Source organism: Bombina bombina, chromosome 2 (assembly GCF_027579735.1).
Source record: "Bombina bombina isolate aBomBom1 chromosome 2, aBomBom1.pri, whole genome shotgun sequence".
Taxonomy (NCBI): Eukaryota; Metazoa; Chordata; class Amphibia; order Anura; family Bombinatoridae; genus Bombina; species Bombina bombina.
In genome coordinates, this window is record NC_069500.1 from 541,679,292 (window position 1) to 541,697,433 (window position 18,142).

The window sequence follows — 18,142 nt, forward strand, 5'->3', positions numbered from 1 at the left end:
TTCTCCTTGCCTCCCTCTTCTCCTTGCCTCTCTCTCTCTTCTACTTGCCTCTCTCTTCTCCTTGCCTCCCTTTTCTCCTTGCCTCTCTCTTCTCCTTGCCTCTCTCTCCTCTCCTCTCCCTCTCCTCTCCCTCTCCTCTCCCTCTCTCTTTTCTCCTTGCCTCTCTCTCCTCTCCCTCTCTCATTTCAGTCACTCTCACCCTTCTCTAACTTCATATTATTGTGAGTTTTCATATGTGTATGTGTAAATATATATATATATATATATAGAGAGAGAGACATCCGAGGGGCGTGGCGTTTTCAATGGGTGTGGTCAGGGGCGGGGCCAAGTGCACCTTCATCTTCATAATTCACCAGCCGCCACTGCGTTCAGTACACCAGTAAGGGCTTTTGGTGATTTGAGCCTTTCAGACATTGATTCCATCTTGTTTTATTCTGAAACAACAGAACTTTATTTGACAATAAGAAGACACACGCTCAGACAGGAAAGAGGCTTGTTATTTGTTACAGTAATGCTTAGTAACACAATTCTGCAATACACTTTCATTATTTATTTTGCCCCATTTTAAGTCATTAGCTCTGAAAGCTGAAAATGTACACTGCAGAGTCTAACTCTGCTATTTATCTTTCCCCAAATCGCTTTAGCAGATATCTGCATAACAAAGAACTTTATGACCATAGCTAGTCTTGTCAGCTATGGACTCAAGCCTGGATTGGTTCTTCCATATAAGGCAAGTAGTGGTTGGAATTTGGCTATTTAAAAACAATTGTAGTAAACAAGATTTAGTTTTAAAAATGATTAGGTCTGGCATATATGTTATTCTATAGCCAGGCTACAGAAATCTCTTGTAATTACAAGATGTTTATTTTCCCTTTAAAATAAAAAAATATATATGAAAAACAAATATATATATATATATATATATATATATATATATATATATATATATATATATATATATATATATATATATAAAATATGTCAATAAAATGTCAGAAAAAAAAATCAACAAGATTTCCTTATTTGTATAGATGGATTTATTTATGGAAAGTAAAAAGACATTCTTTACATATGGTGAACTGATGAATACTAATGTATCAAAATATAAAGTGTCACTAAAAAAAATAAATTAAAAGGTCTATTAAAAAAAAAAAAAGCTGATTAACACATGTAAGTGACTGAGATTTGTCAGTTACATAAATTATGAACCATATAAACTATTTCCTAAGGTGCATGCATAGTTTCATATTACATTTTTAACCTATGCAGGGCTGAAATGCTTGTTGTACTCGCCTTTCAACTTTATTTTTTTAAGTCATTTCTTGAAATAAGTACTATTTGTATCATGAAACAAAAGGACAACATTTTTCCTGAAAGTAGATAACGAACATTACATGTTCTGTAATCAGAAAAGTATAAAAAAAATATTACACAATAAATGAATCTTATTCCATAATACTTGTAAAAAAATGTATATTTCACAGCTATATTATGCTAGTTTTATTTTTAATATATAACAATAGTGATATACTATTTGATTTTTTTATTATTTTATTTTATAAAAATACATATTTTCCAAATAGAATACCATCTATTAGCATTATTTCATGCCTTGGAAATGTTTTAGACCACTGTAATCTAGTCCGTTTTATACATTGGCTGAAATGCACTATACTGTAGTTTAATGTGCTTACCATAATACAAAATAAATACACAAATACATTTTACAAATATACACAATTTCCTGTTAATGTAATGTTAATAGCTTTAGCTATAAAATATACTCAAATTAATGTTTTACTGATCTGTTCAGTAAGTGAATCTGGTAATCAGATCTTTATTTTCAGCATGTTATATATACATTGTACAATAAGAGATGTTAAACTGGATTTTTTACATGAAAGTTTAATTTTTCCATGTGGATTTACAAATCCATGCCATAAATAGTGATAGAGTTTAGGTTAATATGCAATAGCAAAATACTATCAAATGTATATACCTATAATATGTACAGGCACTTGTATTGTCCTGGCTGTTTACAACCCTCTGTGGCAGTGAAATGGTTAAGAAAAGGACATATCTTTATGGATGTGTTTTGTTTTTTTTAAACTTAACTCACCTTCTGTAACTTGACATAGTTCTAATTTGAAATATATGCATTTACCCTTGGAAATGAACTATATATTCATTTGATTTACACTAAAAGGACTATGTAAGTTTACAATTTACCATTGCATTTAACCTATATTAGGCATGTCACTTGAGTGAAATAATCTGAGCATGCCGTTATTTTACTTTATAAAAGTAATTCATATTTATGCATACTAATATAATACTATTGAAGTAACACAGAAGTTGCATCCAATTTGTTTTAGTCAATATCCTCAATTTAATTGGGAGTTGACCTAATGACCAAATTATTCATAAACGTAGCTATATAATTGCACATTTCAAAGAACCCTGATTGTCTTGCAATTTACTCAAAGAAAAGAAAGCCTACAATAAAACTATGCTATTTAACAGAGAAATGACTGAAAATTCATGCTAGGAATTGTAGAATAGTCAAAATAGAAAAACAGTGCATAATATGTTGTAACTTACTATTAGCAGCTATACGGATACTCTGTTTACTGCAACTGATATCTTTATTAAAGGGAATTTTTAGTTGACTTTTTTCTGCTCCTATTTGGTCTTATCATATAGTTCGTGAAGTAAACCCACTGGATATTTTAAGTGAAATTCATTTTGACAACCCTACAAAGCTTGTTCACACAGGCCAATTAGCTTCTTGTATTTTTTCTACAGTTTGTCACATGGCAAGAAACAAAATGTAATTTTAAAGAAACACATTAGTCAATTAATGGTAATTGTTATTAATAATAGACTAGCTTCTATATAGTGTGGTGTAGCCAAGTAGCCCCACAATAAGAGATCAATAATATCCCTTTAGAGAAACTGTGATAGAGGCAAACACAGTTTGCACCACAAAACCCCATTTGATGTTACTAATGGCTTCTAGATGGTAATGTATTTTAAGGCATCTATTACAGTACAATAATACACATGTGTTGTATGTTTCATACAGTTGTGATGCATACTTACACTGCTGCTCTTTATTGTTAGTTCTGGAACATTTTCACATAAGTATGTGTACCTAAACATTTAGCAGTGTTATTGTATGATATCATTACTCATGGCTTCACCATTTTAACTTTTCTTTTGGAAGCACAGATAAAATAAAAAAACATAGTATTTGTTTTTATATAATTGATCACCATGTTTATATAGTTTTAATAATTTTGATGCATAATCTGTAAAAATATAAAATGTGCCTAACATGCAATATATGCTACTTCCTGGCCACTTGAAAAAAGTTATTAAAAACATGCATTAAATATGCAGGTTACGATTTGCTTTCCACTAACGCCTGATTATTTAAGTGCAGGGAAAACTGTACATTTTATCCAGCAAACAGTTTTTAAACCCTTCATTAAGAGCATGTCACTCTGGTCATAAAAATAAGTCAAGTAGAATGCATGCTTTAGGATTTGCTAAAGTTTCCATTCTGGAATGAAGACTCACTTTTTTCATCTTTGCACTGAAGAGTTGTTTTTGTAAATCCTTTATGTTTTGGGGAATTGCTGCTGCTACTGGATTTACTTCTGCTCTGATCTGGGGTTGGTTGAATAGGTAGAGTCCTTGATCCATTAGTCTTGGCAAAGCACCCACATACCAGGCGAAAGAATGCCCTACGCATTTCCTTGCTTGCAAGTGTGTAGATGACAGGATTCATGGCGGAATTGAGGACAGCAATTACGATAAACCATTGGGCCTTATATAATATTTGACACTGTTTAACTGTACAGGCAACATCTATCAAGAGAAGAATAAATAAAGGTGACCAACAGGCTATGAAAACCCCCACAACAATAACTACTGTCCTGAGTAGTGCCATTGATCTCTCCGAATTACTATGATTTGTAACTCTTCGGCTACTTGACTTAACCAAACTGTAGATCCGTGCATAGAGGATGACTATTGCAAACAAAATCACTATAAAGATACTTATGCAAAATCCAACATATCGTTTAGAATACAAGGGTAATATAGTGGAGCAGTCTGGTAAGTTGTTAATGCAGTTCCAGCCAAGGATTGGCAAGGCACCTAATGAAAATGATATTAGCCAACATGTTCCAATTAGAAGAAATACACGGTACTTCTTGTTGGCGTCATAAGGTCTCATTTTGATCATTGTCAAGTGTCGTTCTATAGCAATGGCTAACAAGCTGAACGTTGACGCTCCAAGAGCAATAAACATACTGCCCTCTCTGACAAACCACACAGTCAATGAGATGCTGAATGTTTTCTTCCCAGACATTAGAATGTTTACTATGTATGCTATCCCAGCTAATAAGTCACAAAGTGCAAGGTTGGCAATAAAAAAATACATTCTGTTGTGGAATCGGTTGTTTTTCCATATAGCAATAAGCACCATGAGATTTTCCAGCACTATTAAACTACAGATAACTAGGAACAACATGCTAGTAAAGCTCATCTGATCAGAGTCAATGCCTCTTTGACGGAATTTTCCTGTGTAGTTGTAGTGAAGTTCTATAAGAAAGTCACATCTTTCACTTTCCTGTATGCCATGTTTTGTAGAAGGAAAAGAACCCAACGCCATTGTTCCAAATGTAGAAGAGAAAAAGATATGTGGAGAAATCTATGCACAATGCACTAGAGGGCGCTCTATCCACATTCTCTGCAACTGCTCAGCTGTATAGCACCATGCAGAACGATTTTTCTCTTGCATCATGTTTTCAATTTCCGATGCTAAATAAAACATTTCTGTAAAATATAAGGAAATTAACAGTGTTATAGCAAATAAAACAAATGCAATATATATAAAATAAAGATTATGACAATACTTCAGCTGCAAATATTTGCTATTAAGAAAGCAAATTAGGGCAATTATATATATTTTTTAAGTCTCAGTAATATGGCTTATTGTGAAGTTAAAGGCTACAAATCTGATGCTCAATAATAATATAAATGTCCTTCTTTAAATAAAGGGAGGGCTTAATAAAATGTCTTTGTTTCTCAGGGAATATTATTTTTAACCATAAATTCATTTTCGATGTATGTGATTTAAAATTATTTAAATCAACTATGTTAAAAACAAATCATAATTCTGATTTCATAACTGAAAATATTATACAAATAAATTATATGTTAACAAAACAGAAGTTTCATAGATCACATAACAGAAACAAAAAGTATTTTTTTCCTTCTTTTTTTTATTTTATATTCTGGTTGCACACAAAAAAAAAGTAATAGCAAATTTCCATTACTTCTCTCTTTTTTGTTTAACTATTTGTGTTACTTTTTTCTTAATTACACAGATAATGTAAAAGATAATATCACAAAATTACTCCTAATTATAAATATACACATTTGTACAATTTATTATTTTATTATCTGCCGTAACATGTCAGACGTTTCTTTGTCAAAAACGTTTAAAATAAATGTACAGTATTTTAATAGTAACATACATGCTTCTGTTTTGGTAGTTGATATGAGAGATACTTTACCTCATTGTCCAGCAAAAATAAAATAAAAAAATAAAACCTTACTTATAGCAAGAGTGTTTTATTTGCCTGCCCTAGACTTTAACCCTTTCGTGACAGGGTTAAAGTGCCTACATCGGAACAACTGTTCCGATGTAGACAAATTGAAACTACGCGATCGTGCATACGATCGCGAGATTTCAATTATTGGATCGCATCTGGGGGGCGTCCCTACAATCCTAGAAACGCCCTCCAGACCGCAATTAAATCCCTGAAGCACAGAAGGCTTCAGGACAGCCGTTAGTTATGACGTTCCATTCCGTCATAACGGCTTTAAAGCCCAGTCTAATTATGACGGAATGGAACGGCATAACGGCTTTAAAAGGTTAAAGAATGTTTCCCTAAATGTTTTGAGAGTTTCAGATGAACTGTATAAATATAACATTAATTTGAGTGACAGCTTCACTCTACTACAATAGCCTCCCAGTAACTATGACCTAAAAACATCATATCATGTGAACACATTTCAACATTAGATTTGACCTTATTAAACTCAACCTCTGACCCTCCCCCTTAGAAAGCTTTCTGTTTACATAACTTTAAGGCATTTGAATATATACATTATGGTTGTTCACAATTTAAAAAACTCATTGTTTAGTAGCAACAGCGCAAGCTGGAATCACTGTGAATTGCATTTTACTTTTAGGCAACTACAAAACAAAGTCAAAGACTTTAGCCTGAAGTAGTTCAGGGAAGGCTGTGTACAGTGGTATGTAGGGAAAATAATAGGATCACTGCAGGGGGTATTGTTTCTTGCTTGCATTTGAACTATGGGAATCAGACAGGTTTAACTACTATGGTCGTCTTGATGTATCTTGTTAACAGCTTCATTAGAAAGTTAAAGAGTAGTTATTATCCTTTATTTTCTTGACAAAAGAGTAAGTAGCAGATGAGACACAAATTGAGGATAAGCCATTGATGGAGAAAATCAAGTGCATTCATGTACACAGCATCAGGAATAGCTATTATGGAATCTTTACTGCACCTTCTGTTGGCTACCAAATGTTTTAGTTTGTCTGCTGAACACAAATGATAGCTTCATTCTAAACATATTATTAGAATTTCAAAGATGTCCACTCCCAACACATTTGCAACTGATAGCAATTTAGAAGAGTGCCTTTAGTTAGATGCACATGATACCAAATCCAACCTATATGCTTCAATTAAAGACCAGACATGGTTGTTAAATTGTTTTATTATTTATTATTTTATTTATTAAATCATTTGAACAGAATAGGAATACAACTTAAAGCATGGCAGTGGCTTATGACATGGAATATATGTCTATATATTCAGCATAAGCGTAAACATTTGATTGGAAACTGGTATGCATATGTTTTACTTACTTAAACTGCGGTTTAGGTTTCATAAAAATAAAACAAAACCAGTGACTTATTTATCATAGTCTAGAAAACAGAAGCAACGATTTTGAAGGAAGTGAACACCTAAAAAGACTATAATTTATTGAGAAGTGAAAGCTTAATAACATAGAAAGGTCAAACGTGAGATATACATGGGTGCATTTCAATTTGAAATAGAAGCATTTTTTGCAATACAATTCCATTAGCAAAAATGCTTCTAGTAAAAGTTATTTCTATTTTTTTTAGTGGCATACGCACATATGCTCTAAGGGCCCTGCATCAGTATTCAAACACCACGCCTGCTCAGAGAGTTGGTAGTGGCTTATATAACATCAATTAAAGGGACAGTATACACTCATTTTCATATAACTGCATGTAATAGACACTACTATAAAGAATAAGATGCACAGATACTGATATAAAAATCCAGTATAAAACGGTTTAAAAACTTACTTAGAAGCTCTCAGTTTAGCTCTGTTGAAAAGGCAGTCGGAAAGCCCACTGCAAGTGGGAATAAGACACTCCCCCCCCCCCTTTCTTTTGCATATGAAAAGACCCTTTACACAGGAGCAAGCTGGAGAAGGTAGCTGACGGTATTCTCATAAAACTTTGGGGCTTGGTTAGGAGTCTGAAAATCAGAGCGATGTTATTTAAAAATAAGCAAAACTATACATTTAAAAAAAACTTTATGGGCTATATAAATACATCATCTACAAAACATTTATGCAAAGAAAAAATGAGTGTATAATGTCCCTTTAAGTCTTCACAGGCATAATACACAACCCTGCCAGCTCTCTGAGCAAGCGTGGTGTTAGAAAACTGGTGCACAGAGCATATGTGTGTATGCCACTGAAAAACAGAAATAGCTTTCACTAGAAGCATTTTTGCTAATGGAAGTATATTGCAAAAATGCTTCTAATTCAAATTTGGATGCTCCCATTCACATTTCAAATTTAACATTTCTATACCTTTAAATAATTCTTAGTAAAACCTGTGCATCTCCCAGGCACTTTAAATTGTCTTATAGTAATTGCTCTTACTACCTCTACTGGAAGTGTATTCCATGAATCAACTACCCTGTATTGACACACATGTCCACAAATTACTCCTGAGTATGCTGTGCTATAACTTTATATCATGACCCTTGATACATATCAGAAATGTCTGTTTCTTTATAATCAAATCCTTTTAGGTGGTTTGTTGTTTATTTTGGGGGATAGTAACTTATATGTAAAATCACTGACCTAAACAATTTTAACCAGAAGTTAATGTATTTTTTTTTTCAAAAACACATTATAGACCAGAATATGAGTGGCGCTCTAACAGATTTGCGCAAGCGAAGAGAGGTTTATTGTGGGTGTTTCCGGGTGTTTTGCACAAAAAAGTTATAAAGGCTGAAAGATATGAGGTCTCAGGTGTTAGTAAAAAAAAATCAGGCAAGGACTTATACATTGAGATACATACATATGTATTCATATGTGGATATATGTATTTATAGACATATATACACATATAAACACATAAATACATGTATCCACACATACCTTTCTTCCACTTTTGCAGTTAGATGAAAACATGAAAAATCATATTCCAATGTTCACATAGCAGAATATGTTCTATGCATTTATAAATATATATTCCTATATATACCTGTATATATCTACACCTATATATAATCATCTATATATATATATGTGTGTGTGTATAGATATATATATTGTACCAAAAAATATCATATATATATATATATATATATATATATTAATTCATGAATTAATTAAATAGAACATTCAGTTCTGCTATGTGAAGAACATTGGAATGTGAAATATTTATATTTTCATGTCGGGTTAGCACACTTGAGAATATGCGATTGGGTTAGGTTTTTATTTCCACTTTTTTGGCTCCATTGACTTATATGGGGAAATATGCTAACGTACTTTCAAATTTAGTTACAATTGCTACCCGACGCGTGCAAAAAGCTTACTTCTAGCGGAGTTAGTGCACAGACGGAAGTGTTAAATACCACTCCTTTTTTAATCTAGCCCTATATGCAGACAATTTCTACCATAGAATAGAAATATGCATTAAATATTGTTTATTTTACTCTAGTGTGTGTTAAGAACCCCCCCCCCACACACACACACACACACAATCTTTTGGTCTTAAACATTCTGGAAAATATATCATTGTTGCTGATAAATTGTTGATAAATTTCATAAAATATTCTACTGTGTTGACTAAATGTTACTCAAAGTATTAAACAATGGGATTATAGGAAGCATAACTAGTATTTTATATGTATATTCCAATCCAATACATTTACACACACAAAAAAAAAACTATATACAACTCTTTCATAATTTTATGTTTATACAAGATCAAGAAATGCAAGTACTATTGAACACACATACACACAGACCTCAATATCCTAGATATTTATGGAATATAAAGATTGATCAATACTATTGGAAAAGTATATAAAAATATCAAATGATAAAATGAATTCCATAAACAAAATTGAATGGCAGAGTTAGTGTTTTTACTCAAATAGATATTACTAAACCTGATTTATTTATTTGTACTACTTTATGAAAAATTGGAATAGTGCTTAATTTGGGTGTCTATGTGTTAGCAATCAAAGTGGTACATAAAAGCAGGAAACGGCTTTTTTTCCTTAGGTGACCTGCTCCACAACATACGGATACCAAATGGGCTGCTTTCTGTTAACTTGAAATCTACAGACTATAACAAGACTTAATGGTCCTTCTGCCTGCACTCAGGGTAATGTGTTTATTGATAGAGAACCGTACCGTGACCTACAGATTTCTATAACTCTGTGTTTCTAAAGGAACCTATCCTATTTCAACTGAAAATCCCCAAGTGAGTTTGCAGCAAATATTTCCTCTAGAAGCAAATTCCATAGTCGAACTGCTATTTTTTTTTTAAGCATTCATGTCAACAGTTTTACCTTTCTTCCAGTTTTGCATCATATTCCTTCCAAGCTGAATTGCCAAATGTATAATATGTAATATAATGTATAACACAGAAATCTAAGTATATATAAATATACGCACACACACATACAATTTTCCATTTACAATTTGCATTTTCCTGCATACACACAGCAAACACATATATTTGTCACATATGTACATTTCATTTAAAGATCTTTTTTATTACACTTACACTAACATTACACATACAATAGAAAGGGACTCTCTCCACAATATTTTTGATCTACAGGGCATAAAAGTTTTTAGTTTTTATAATCTATTTACCCAAATATTTTGTTTCAAATAAGAAATGCTATACGCTCACTAAGAAGGAACCTTTAAGGTATTTTCAGAATCTTTTCTAAGAATATGTACACTTTCATTAGGAATGTAGTCTGTGCAAAGTAAATGACTGCACATCTGTGCCTAGGAGGGAAACATTAAAATAAGCCTATGAGGCCGAATTTTCAAGCACCCCTGTTTCCACGGCAGTTATGAAGCAGCAGTCTTAAGACCGCTGCTCCATAACTGGTCCGCCTGCGATGAGACTGCGAACATCAATCTGCCCAATCCTATACGATTGGGCTGATTGACACTCCCTGCTAGGGGCTGATTGGCCACGAATCTACAGGGGGCGGCATTGCACAAGCAGTTAACAAGAACTGCTTGTGCAATGATAAATGGTGACAGCGTATGCTGTCGGCATTCATCAATGTCTGTCGGACAGGATCTGATGAGTGGATCATGTCGGACAGACCGATGATAAACTGGCCCCTATATATCCACAAACTGTATATAAACAGGGCTACACATTTTTATTAGTCTGCCACCTTCATTAGTAAGAAGTTAGGATGGGCAATACATTTTTCCCAGCATATAAAATTAATTAGACTAACTAATGACTTTTAGTAACTGTCAAACTACACTACACATACACACACTTTAAAGGGACAGTAATGTCAAAATTAAACTTTAATGATTTAGATAGAGCATGCAATTTTAAACAAATTTACAATGTATTTTTATTGTGAAATCTGCCTTCTCTTGGAATCTTTTGTTGAAGAGAAAAGCTAGGTAGGCTGACAAGAGCTGAGTGCACGTGTCTTTAGAAGTCTGTGGCAGTAGTGTTTGTAACTATGTATAACATTGCTATAAACAATGTTGCAAACTTTGCTGCCAGATGGCAAAAGACACATGCACACTCCTGAGCTTACCTAGGATTACTCTTTAACAAAGGATACTAATAGAACAAAGCAAACTTGATAATAGAAGTAAATCGCATGCTTTATCCAATGCATTGAAGTTTAATTTTGACTTCAATGTCCACTCAGTGGAGTAGAATAGCATAATTAACAAGTGCATAATAAAAGAAACAATGATTTAACACATACTCTATATTTCAAATAAGTAGTAGATTTTTTTTCTGACAAATTAATTTTTTCTCCCATTTTCTGGCCCCCTGTATCATGTGACAGACATCAGCCAATCACAGACTAGTATGCATATACTCTGTGAGCTTGTGCACATGCTCAGTAGGATCTTGTTCCCCAGAAAGTGTGAATATAAATGGACTGTGCAAATTTTGATAATGGAAGAAAATTGAAGTGTGTAAAAACTGCATGCTTTTTCTAAACCATAAAAGTTTATATTGACTTGTGTGTCCCTTTAAGGACTAGTCTGCCGTTCTTTACAGTGAGGGATATCATATGTCATATAGATTCAATTTACAGAGAGGCCCATTTAAAGGCTCTTTTAGGGATCCACATCTGCATACAATTGGTATTTCACAGTAGTCACATACACTCACGTACGCTTGCATTCATACACACACAAAGTATTACCCTTTGTAGAGAAAAAGTTACTAGCAGCCTAATATAATGCTTTGTTCTTCTATGCAGATTAATGTAGATATAAATCAATGTGTTTCCAAAAATGATTTGTGGATTTACAAACACAAAAAAATGCCCACTTACACAGATTCACATCTCTAGATTTTCCTGATAAAAAAGATAAGCATTATAATGGTATGCATATCCATTTATTTATGTCTGACATAGCATGTAGTTATGCATCTGTAAGAGAAAAAGAAATATAGCAGGGGGCTCCTCTCATAAAACATAACCTTTATTGTAGAAAATAGGACTTTTATAGCCCCTGCGTCCATTGATAAAACAAATTTTACAGCATGAAAAAGATATGTGACTAATGGTTATTTTTCTTCAGTTTTTTTTAAAATTTAACCATTTTCATATATACTAAAAGCCACTATGGCAATGTAATATAACTTCATTTATTTTATATTTTAGACACTTAGGAATCTCTTTGAATGTGTTCTGATGGGAATTTACATTTTTGTTGCTGTAATAATGAGTGGTGAATTCTTACTGAATGTTTGTATTAAAATCTAACAAGGAGAAAAGATAATTTAAATAAATATTTTTATTTGTCAGCACCTGACTATAAATCTCAGCTTTCACTTCTCTCTCTATTTTTTTTTTTTTAACTGAAGAGAATGTACTGTTCCTAGGGGCAGGCAGAAGACCATAGGCGGCGCTGAAACCATGGTGTGGACAGGGATGCTGGGTTTTTCAGTAGCACACAGAATCTAAAAATGTGTGTCAAATGCAAATGTTAACAGGGAAGCTCCAAAGGTAAACTGATTTTAACACCTTCATAACCAGAGACAATCTTTACACAAGTGTGTCAGTCAGCAGTGGAAAGCTCTCTCAGGCAGTTGCTATACATGTGTGCCTTGTATTGTCTGAGGATCAGTAAATTGTTGCTCAATGTTTGTACTAAAATCTAAGAATGAGAAACTGAAGTTAAATCCAATATTTTTAATTAGTCAGCACTTGGATATACATCTCAGCTTTCCCTTTTTTAACTGAAGAGATTATTCTGTCCCTGGGGCCACCAATATTCACAAAAGGCTGTAGCTGCTGAAACCGTAGTGTGGACAGGGACACTGGGCTTAGCAATAGCACACGAAATCTAAAAATGTGTGTCAAATGCAAATGTTAACATTGAAGCTCCAAAGGTAAACTGATTTTAACACCTTCATTGCCAGATAAAAGCTCTACACAAATTTGTTAGACAACAATTGGATACATGTATGCCTTGTAATGTCTAACCTCCAACCCAGGAACAGAATAAATAATCATTATTACTACTGCTTCTAATAAAACAACTAAGTAATCTGTAAATATTGACAAAGAAAATGCTTATGGTTCACACAAATTCAACCACAAAGGCAGAAATCCCCTAAATCCACACATACTAAATTGATGAACACAGTGCTATTAGGATTGGGATTGAAATACAATTGACACCATAGATTAATGGTGTAGCAAAATCATCATTACTCTAAAAGATTTATGGGGCTTTATTTGGTTTTCCTATTTCCATTTCCATGGGTATTAATAGTAGTTAATTGCAGGATGAACTTAATGTATAATGATAGCATGTGGGTGACACAAAAGAAACAACTCCTGGAAATACAGCTGTGGGAATCATATCTGATGAATGAACTCTTAAACAGTTACCTGCTACTGAACTGCACAACAATCAAAGAAATTACTTTTAAACTTCAATCTATATGAAAACCACTATCCATGCAGTTAGTATTGCTTAATCCTACAGCACACACACACAACACATACACACACACACACAACACACATACACACACACAACACACATACACACACACACACAACACACATACACTAGTTATGTTACATTGTTTCTATATTTAATCTGAAAATGTACAATATCACATCTTGTTTACATCTTGCATACATAAGACTGAAGGAATGCAATACACACATTAAAGACATAAAGATATGAATGGTTATGGTCTGGATCTGATTATATTTGGGACATTTCATGTTTTTAAACACAGAAGAAAAAAATGCCAGAGTCCTTTGTATATATAACTGAAATACCATCTAGATACATTTGATGTGTATATTTCACTATAAAACAAGTTTATTTCTAGACATTAATTATACAGAATACTTAACAAACGCATACAATAAATTACTTACCTATGATGGTGATTTAGAGAAGCTGATTATAAAAGTCCAGAACAAAGAAAAACTGGTGTAGAATAATAAAGAAGCCCTGTGTAGGTTACTTCTAGTAGCAGCTTTCCCAACTGAAAAGTCCCAGCCGGTGCTGTGGTGACTGGACTGGGTCTGAAGTGACTGTATCACATTACAAGCAAAGGAGAAGCTTTAGATCCAACATATTACTCGATCCCTTTCAACACCACCAGATCCCACTTTGCAGCACAAACAGCTGCACAACTCGCTCACCCTATTTAGTCACCATCTGGAACTTGAATGAGAAAGAATAGAGCGAGTCCCTATTGCTGACTTATAGCCACGCCCCCAATTGATGTGCTTCATTGCTCTTGTAAGGTTCCCTTCACTTTAGGCTCAGTCATGCTTAGTGAAAGGAAAACACAATTGTGTATTTTATCAGTGATCTAACAACACAAAAGCCATATCATTTAATTTATTGTCTTCCAGCAATTGTTTGTGTCTAAGTGGTTGGGATTTTCAACACGTTTCTCAGCTCTGCACACAATTGTTTTCTAAATGTTCTATAAAATAGATTATTCTGCACCTTGTAGTTCTGTGTGTAATTTAATGGCTAATGAGTCCTGTGATAATCGAATTTCAATGACACACAAACATAGGTAGGATAAATAATATCAAATGATTTGCAATAGAGGTGAACAATTTTGAATAAAATATGCACACTATAAAGTGAGTAACAAAGAATACAACAGAAACATTCAATGTGTACTTTATCAAAACGATATACAGCAATACAGGTTATATATTTCTATTTTATAAAACCTGCTTTTATTGCTGTCTGAGTGACATAATAAGCACACAGACCAGGTATAATAGGTATTACAGGTGTATATTCTGCTCTTTCCCATGCTGTCTGCTCAGTTGTGTAAACTATTCAGGAAATCAATGATCAACTGCGAAATTCAAGGTGAATAGTCTCTAAAGTGCCCCCTTTATCCCAACAGACTGGTTTATTTTTAGTCGGAACAACCCTAGCAGACATTTAAATGTATGACATTTAGCATTTGTCAATATTTATTATAGTGTGACACATTTTGCTCCTTAATGAAGAGGAATAGTAACAATTTATGTTATATAATGTGCTTTTTTTCTCTCTAGTTACTAAATTGTACTACCATCTGTTGCATGAGCCTACAGCCTTTAAAGGGACATTCTAGTGTAATAGTAAAATGTTCCATTTTTCTAGAATATTTTAGTTTGAAATGAATTCACTTATTTTACTTTGTGTTTAATCCCTGCAAAAGAGGGAAATATATAGTAAAAGTTGAGCTCTTATTCCATTCCAGATAAAGATATAACTGGTGAGTCAAACAGAAAAAAGCAAATATGTGAAACTGTTCCAATCACTGGCTGAATGGGGCTGTAACACTATCAATGGGTCAGATTATGAGTGGAGCTTTTGCGCACAAGTGATAAGGTTTTTTTTGCAGCGGTGTTTGCGCTCGTCAGGTTTATCACTTGTATTACAAGTTGAAAGTAAACACGATGCTTGAGCACAATCCCGAATTATGCTAGAATGATTACCTTGACTTCAGAGCTCTTGTTAACTATTTCACAAAACAAAAACCCTTTTCAAGAATAAAAAAAAAAAACACTTGGTAAAAGAAGGGAATTTGTTTAAAATGCAATGCTTTAACAAAGGATTGCATTTTATGTTTGCACGAGTATGTCACTTTAAACAGACCCAGACATATGTCCCAGTTGGAACACCTCATCAGACTGCTGTTTGTTTCCTTTAGAAATCCCCCATATTATATATATATATATTTTTTTTTACAATTTGACAGTTAATTTCTAAAGTCAAACAGGTATAATAAGAATATGTGAATGATTTTGCAGCTGAGAAGATATCATTAAAGGGACAAGAAAGTCATAATGTTATGTTTATAATTCATGGTCAGCAGCAATGCACTACTGGGAGGGAGCTATCTGCTGATTGGTTGCACACACATTTGTCTCTTACCATTGGCTCACCAGATGTGTTCAGCTAGCTCCAAGTAGTGCATTTCTGCTCTGGAGCTGACTTTTACAATGTGTTTAATGCATTTGCATGGGCTAAACACAGTTGTATGCAATCAATAATGTATTAATAAAATACTCTAATATTAGACTATTTTCTTTTTGTACTTTTATGTCCCTTAAATCCTAAAAAAAATTCTGAGATCACAATTGTTACCATGACATTATTGCACTTGGATCTTGTGGGTGGTGACATTTTAAAATACAAAACTTTGTGGTTGGGGGTTTTCCGGCACTGACATAGAGGCTAGAGATATCATCTTGAAACATAACTGCATTGTGATATACCAAGTGTGAGATGTAACTAACAGCAAAACTAGCTAAACCCCCCCCCCCAAAAAAAAAATAAACAAACCTGAAAACAAAACATAAAATGGAAATGCATTAATAAAGTTAGTGTAAATTAGAGATGTGTGCAAACAAATGTTTTCAAACTGTACTGCACTGCAAGCAACAGCAATACATAATTACAAATCAGAGTATTTGTAGGATATATAGCTGATGGTGACATAGAAGAGGGTATGGAGGGTAATTATGGTAGGGGCATTTGAAGCAGTATTTTAGGAATGGCAATGACTTGTGTCTATGTTCTAAAAGAGGACATAGCTCTCCAATATAAGCATTAAATTTGCATCCAATATAAGCATTAAATTTGGTAGCTCAGGTGGCTGTGAGGTAATCACTGTTGGCGTATCATGTGCCGATATATCAAGATCATGGGGGTGGTGTGGACCCCGCATTATGTATAGGAACATGAGACTGCTTATTTGAGAGATAATCATTCCCTTTAAAAAGAGTTATCTTGTGTCTATACAGCTGCCGGGTGATGGTCAGAACAGTCACAGATACCTCACAGCACTGGCATAGTTATGTTGATAGTAAATAAACTCTTATTACCCCCTCTCTGTTAAAATATATCACAAGACCCCTGTTTGGAATAGGGGTTCCCACCATTCAAAGACAATTGTCAAAGAAATTACAATCACTTGGGATCATTTTGCTTTTTAAGTGATCATTATCATTAAAGAGATGTGAAAGCCCAACATTTTCATTTGTGATTCAGACAGAGTACACCATTTAAAAAAAGTTTACAATTTACTTCTATTATCACATTTGCTAAGTTCCCATGACATTCTGTGTTGAAGATATACCTAGGTAGGCACCTGTAGCGCTAAATAGCAGGAATTAGTGCTGCCATCTAGTGCTCTTGCAAATGGATAACTTCTGCCATATAGTGCTCCAGAAATAAGCAGGTTCCTAAGCATAAGTTCCCGCTTTTCAACAAAAGATACCAAGCGAACAAAGAAAATTGATAATAGAAGTAAATTAGAAAGTTGTTTAAAATCACATGCACTATCTGTATTATGTATAGATTAGAGGCAGATGTCTCCAAAACTCCAGTGGCAAAACATTTTGCCAAGCATACTGGTATTCTCAGCTTCTTCACGTTTCAAGGCATAGACCAAGTGACTTTAGGTGCTAGAGGAGGAGACAGATTTTTGGCACTAAGCAAAATAGAAGTGTTTTGGATTAATACCCTCAAGACAGGATCTCCTTTTGGAATTAACAAAATTAGCGATGTAAAGTTGTTTATTGATCAAAGTTAAGAATTTTATATTAGCATAGCATTGTATGTTCTAGTTCTGGATCTAGATATTCTTTTTTCTTTAGGAGTCATAGTCATCAGGAAAGACCAAGAGATTCCAATCACCCACGGAGGTTCCGGTGGGAGGAGTTTGAACACGGGCACGAAAAAACTGAACACGGAGACGCTGAACGCCGAACCAGGGCTACCCCGAGCAGTACCGCTCTACTCTAAGCACCCTGCATTTTCCCTAGGTAAGGATAATAGTTGCTGGGACAACCCTCATTTTGATACTCGCTGTGGGCTGCAGAACCCACAAGAGGGAAAAACTGCACAGCCTAAACGTATGACCTGGCTGAGAATCAGAGAGTGACAACGAGACTCGTGTACATAGATTACCTCATACTGGGGCCGGACCTCTTCACACAGCCATACTGTCCGTTGGCCAGGAAACAGA

At 34.0% G+C, this 18,142-nt stretch overlaps 1 protein-coding gene across 1 annotated transcript; it reads right to left on the bottom strand.

Annotated features, from left to right (window-relative positions):
• Positions 1-1,014: 1,014 nt before the first annotated feature.
• Positions 1,015-14,302, bottom strand: S1PR3 (sphingosine-1-phosphate receptor 3). Its single transcript, XM_053700590.1, has 2 exons — positions 14,025-14,302; positions 1,015-4,845 (listed from the first exon to the last, which is right to left on the bottom strand). Exon 2 carries the CDS (start codon positions 4,679-4,681, stop codon positions 3,542-3,544), a length of 1,140 nt encoding a protein of 379 aa, XP_053556565.1. The 5' UTR covers positions 4,682-4,845; positions 14,025-14,302; the 3' UTR covers positions 1,015-3,541.
• Positions 14,303-18,142: the final 3,840 nt, after the last annotated feature.

Coding starts and splice junctions, on each gene's coding strand:
- S1PR3 (XM_053700590.1), bottom strand. CDS start 4,681: ATGGCGTTGGGTTCTTTTCCTTCTACAAAACATGGCATACAGGAAAGT.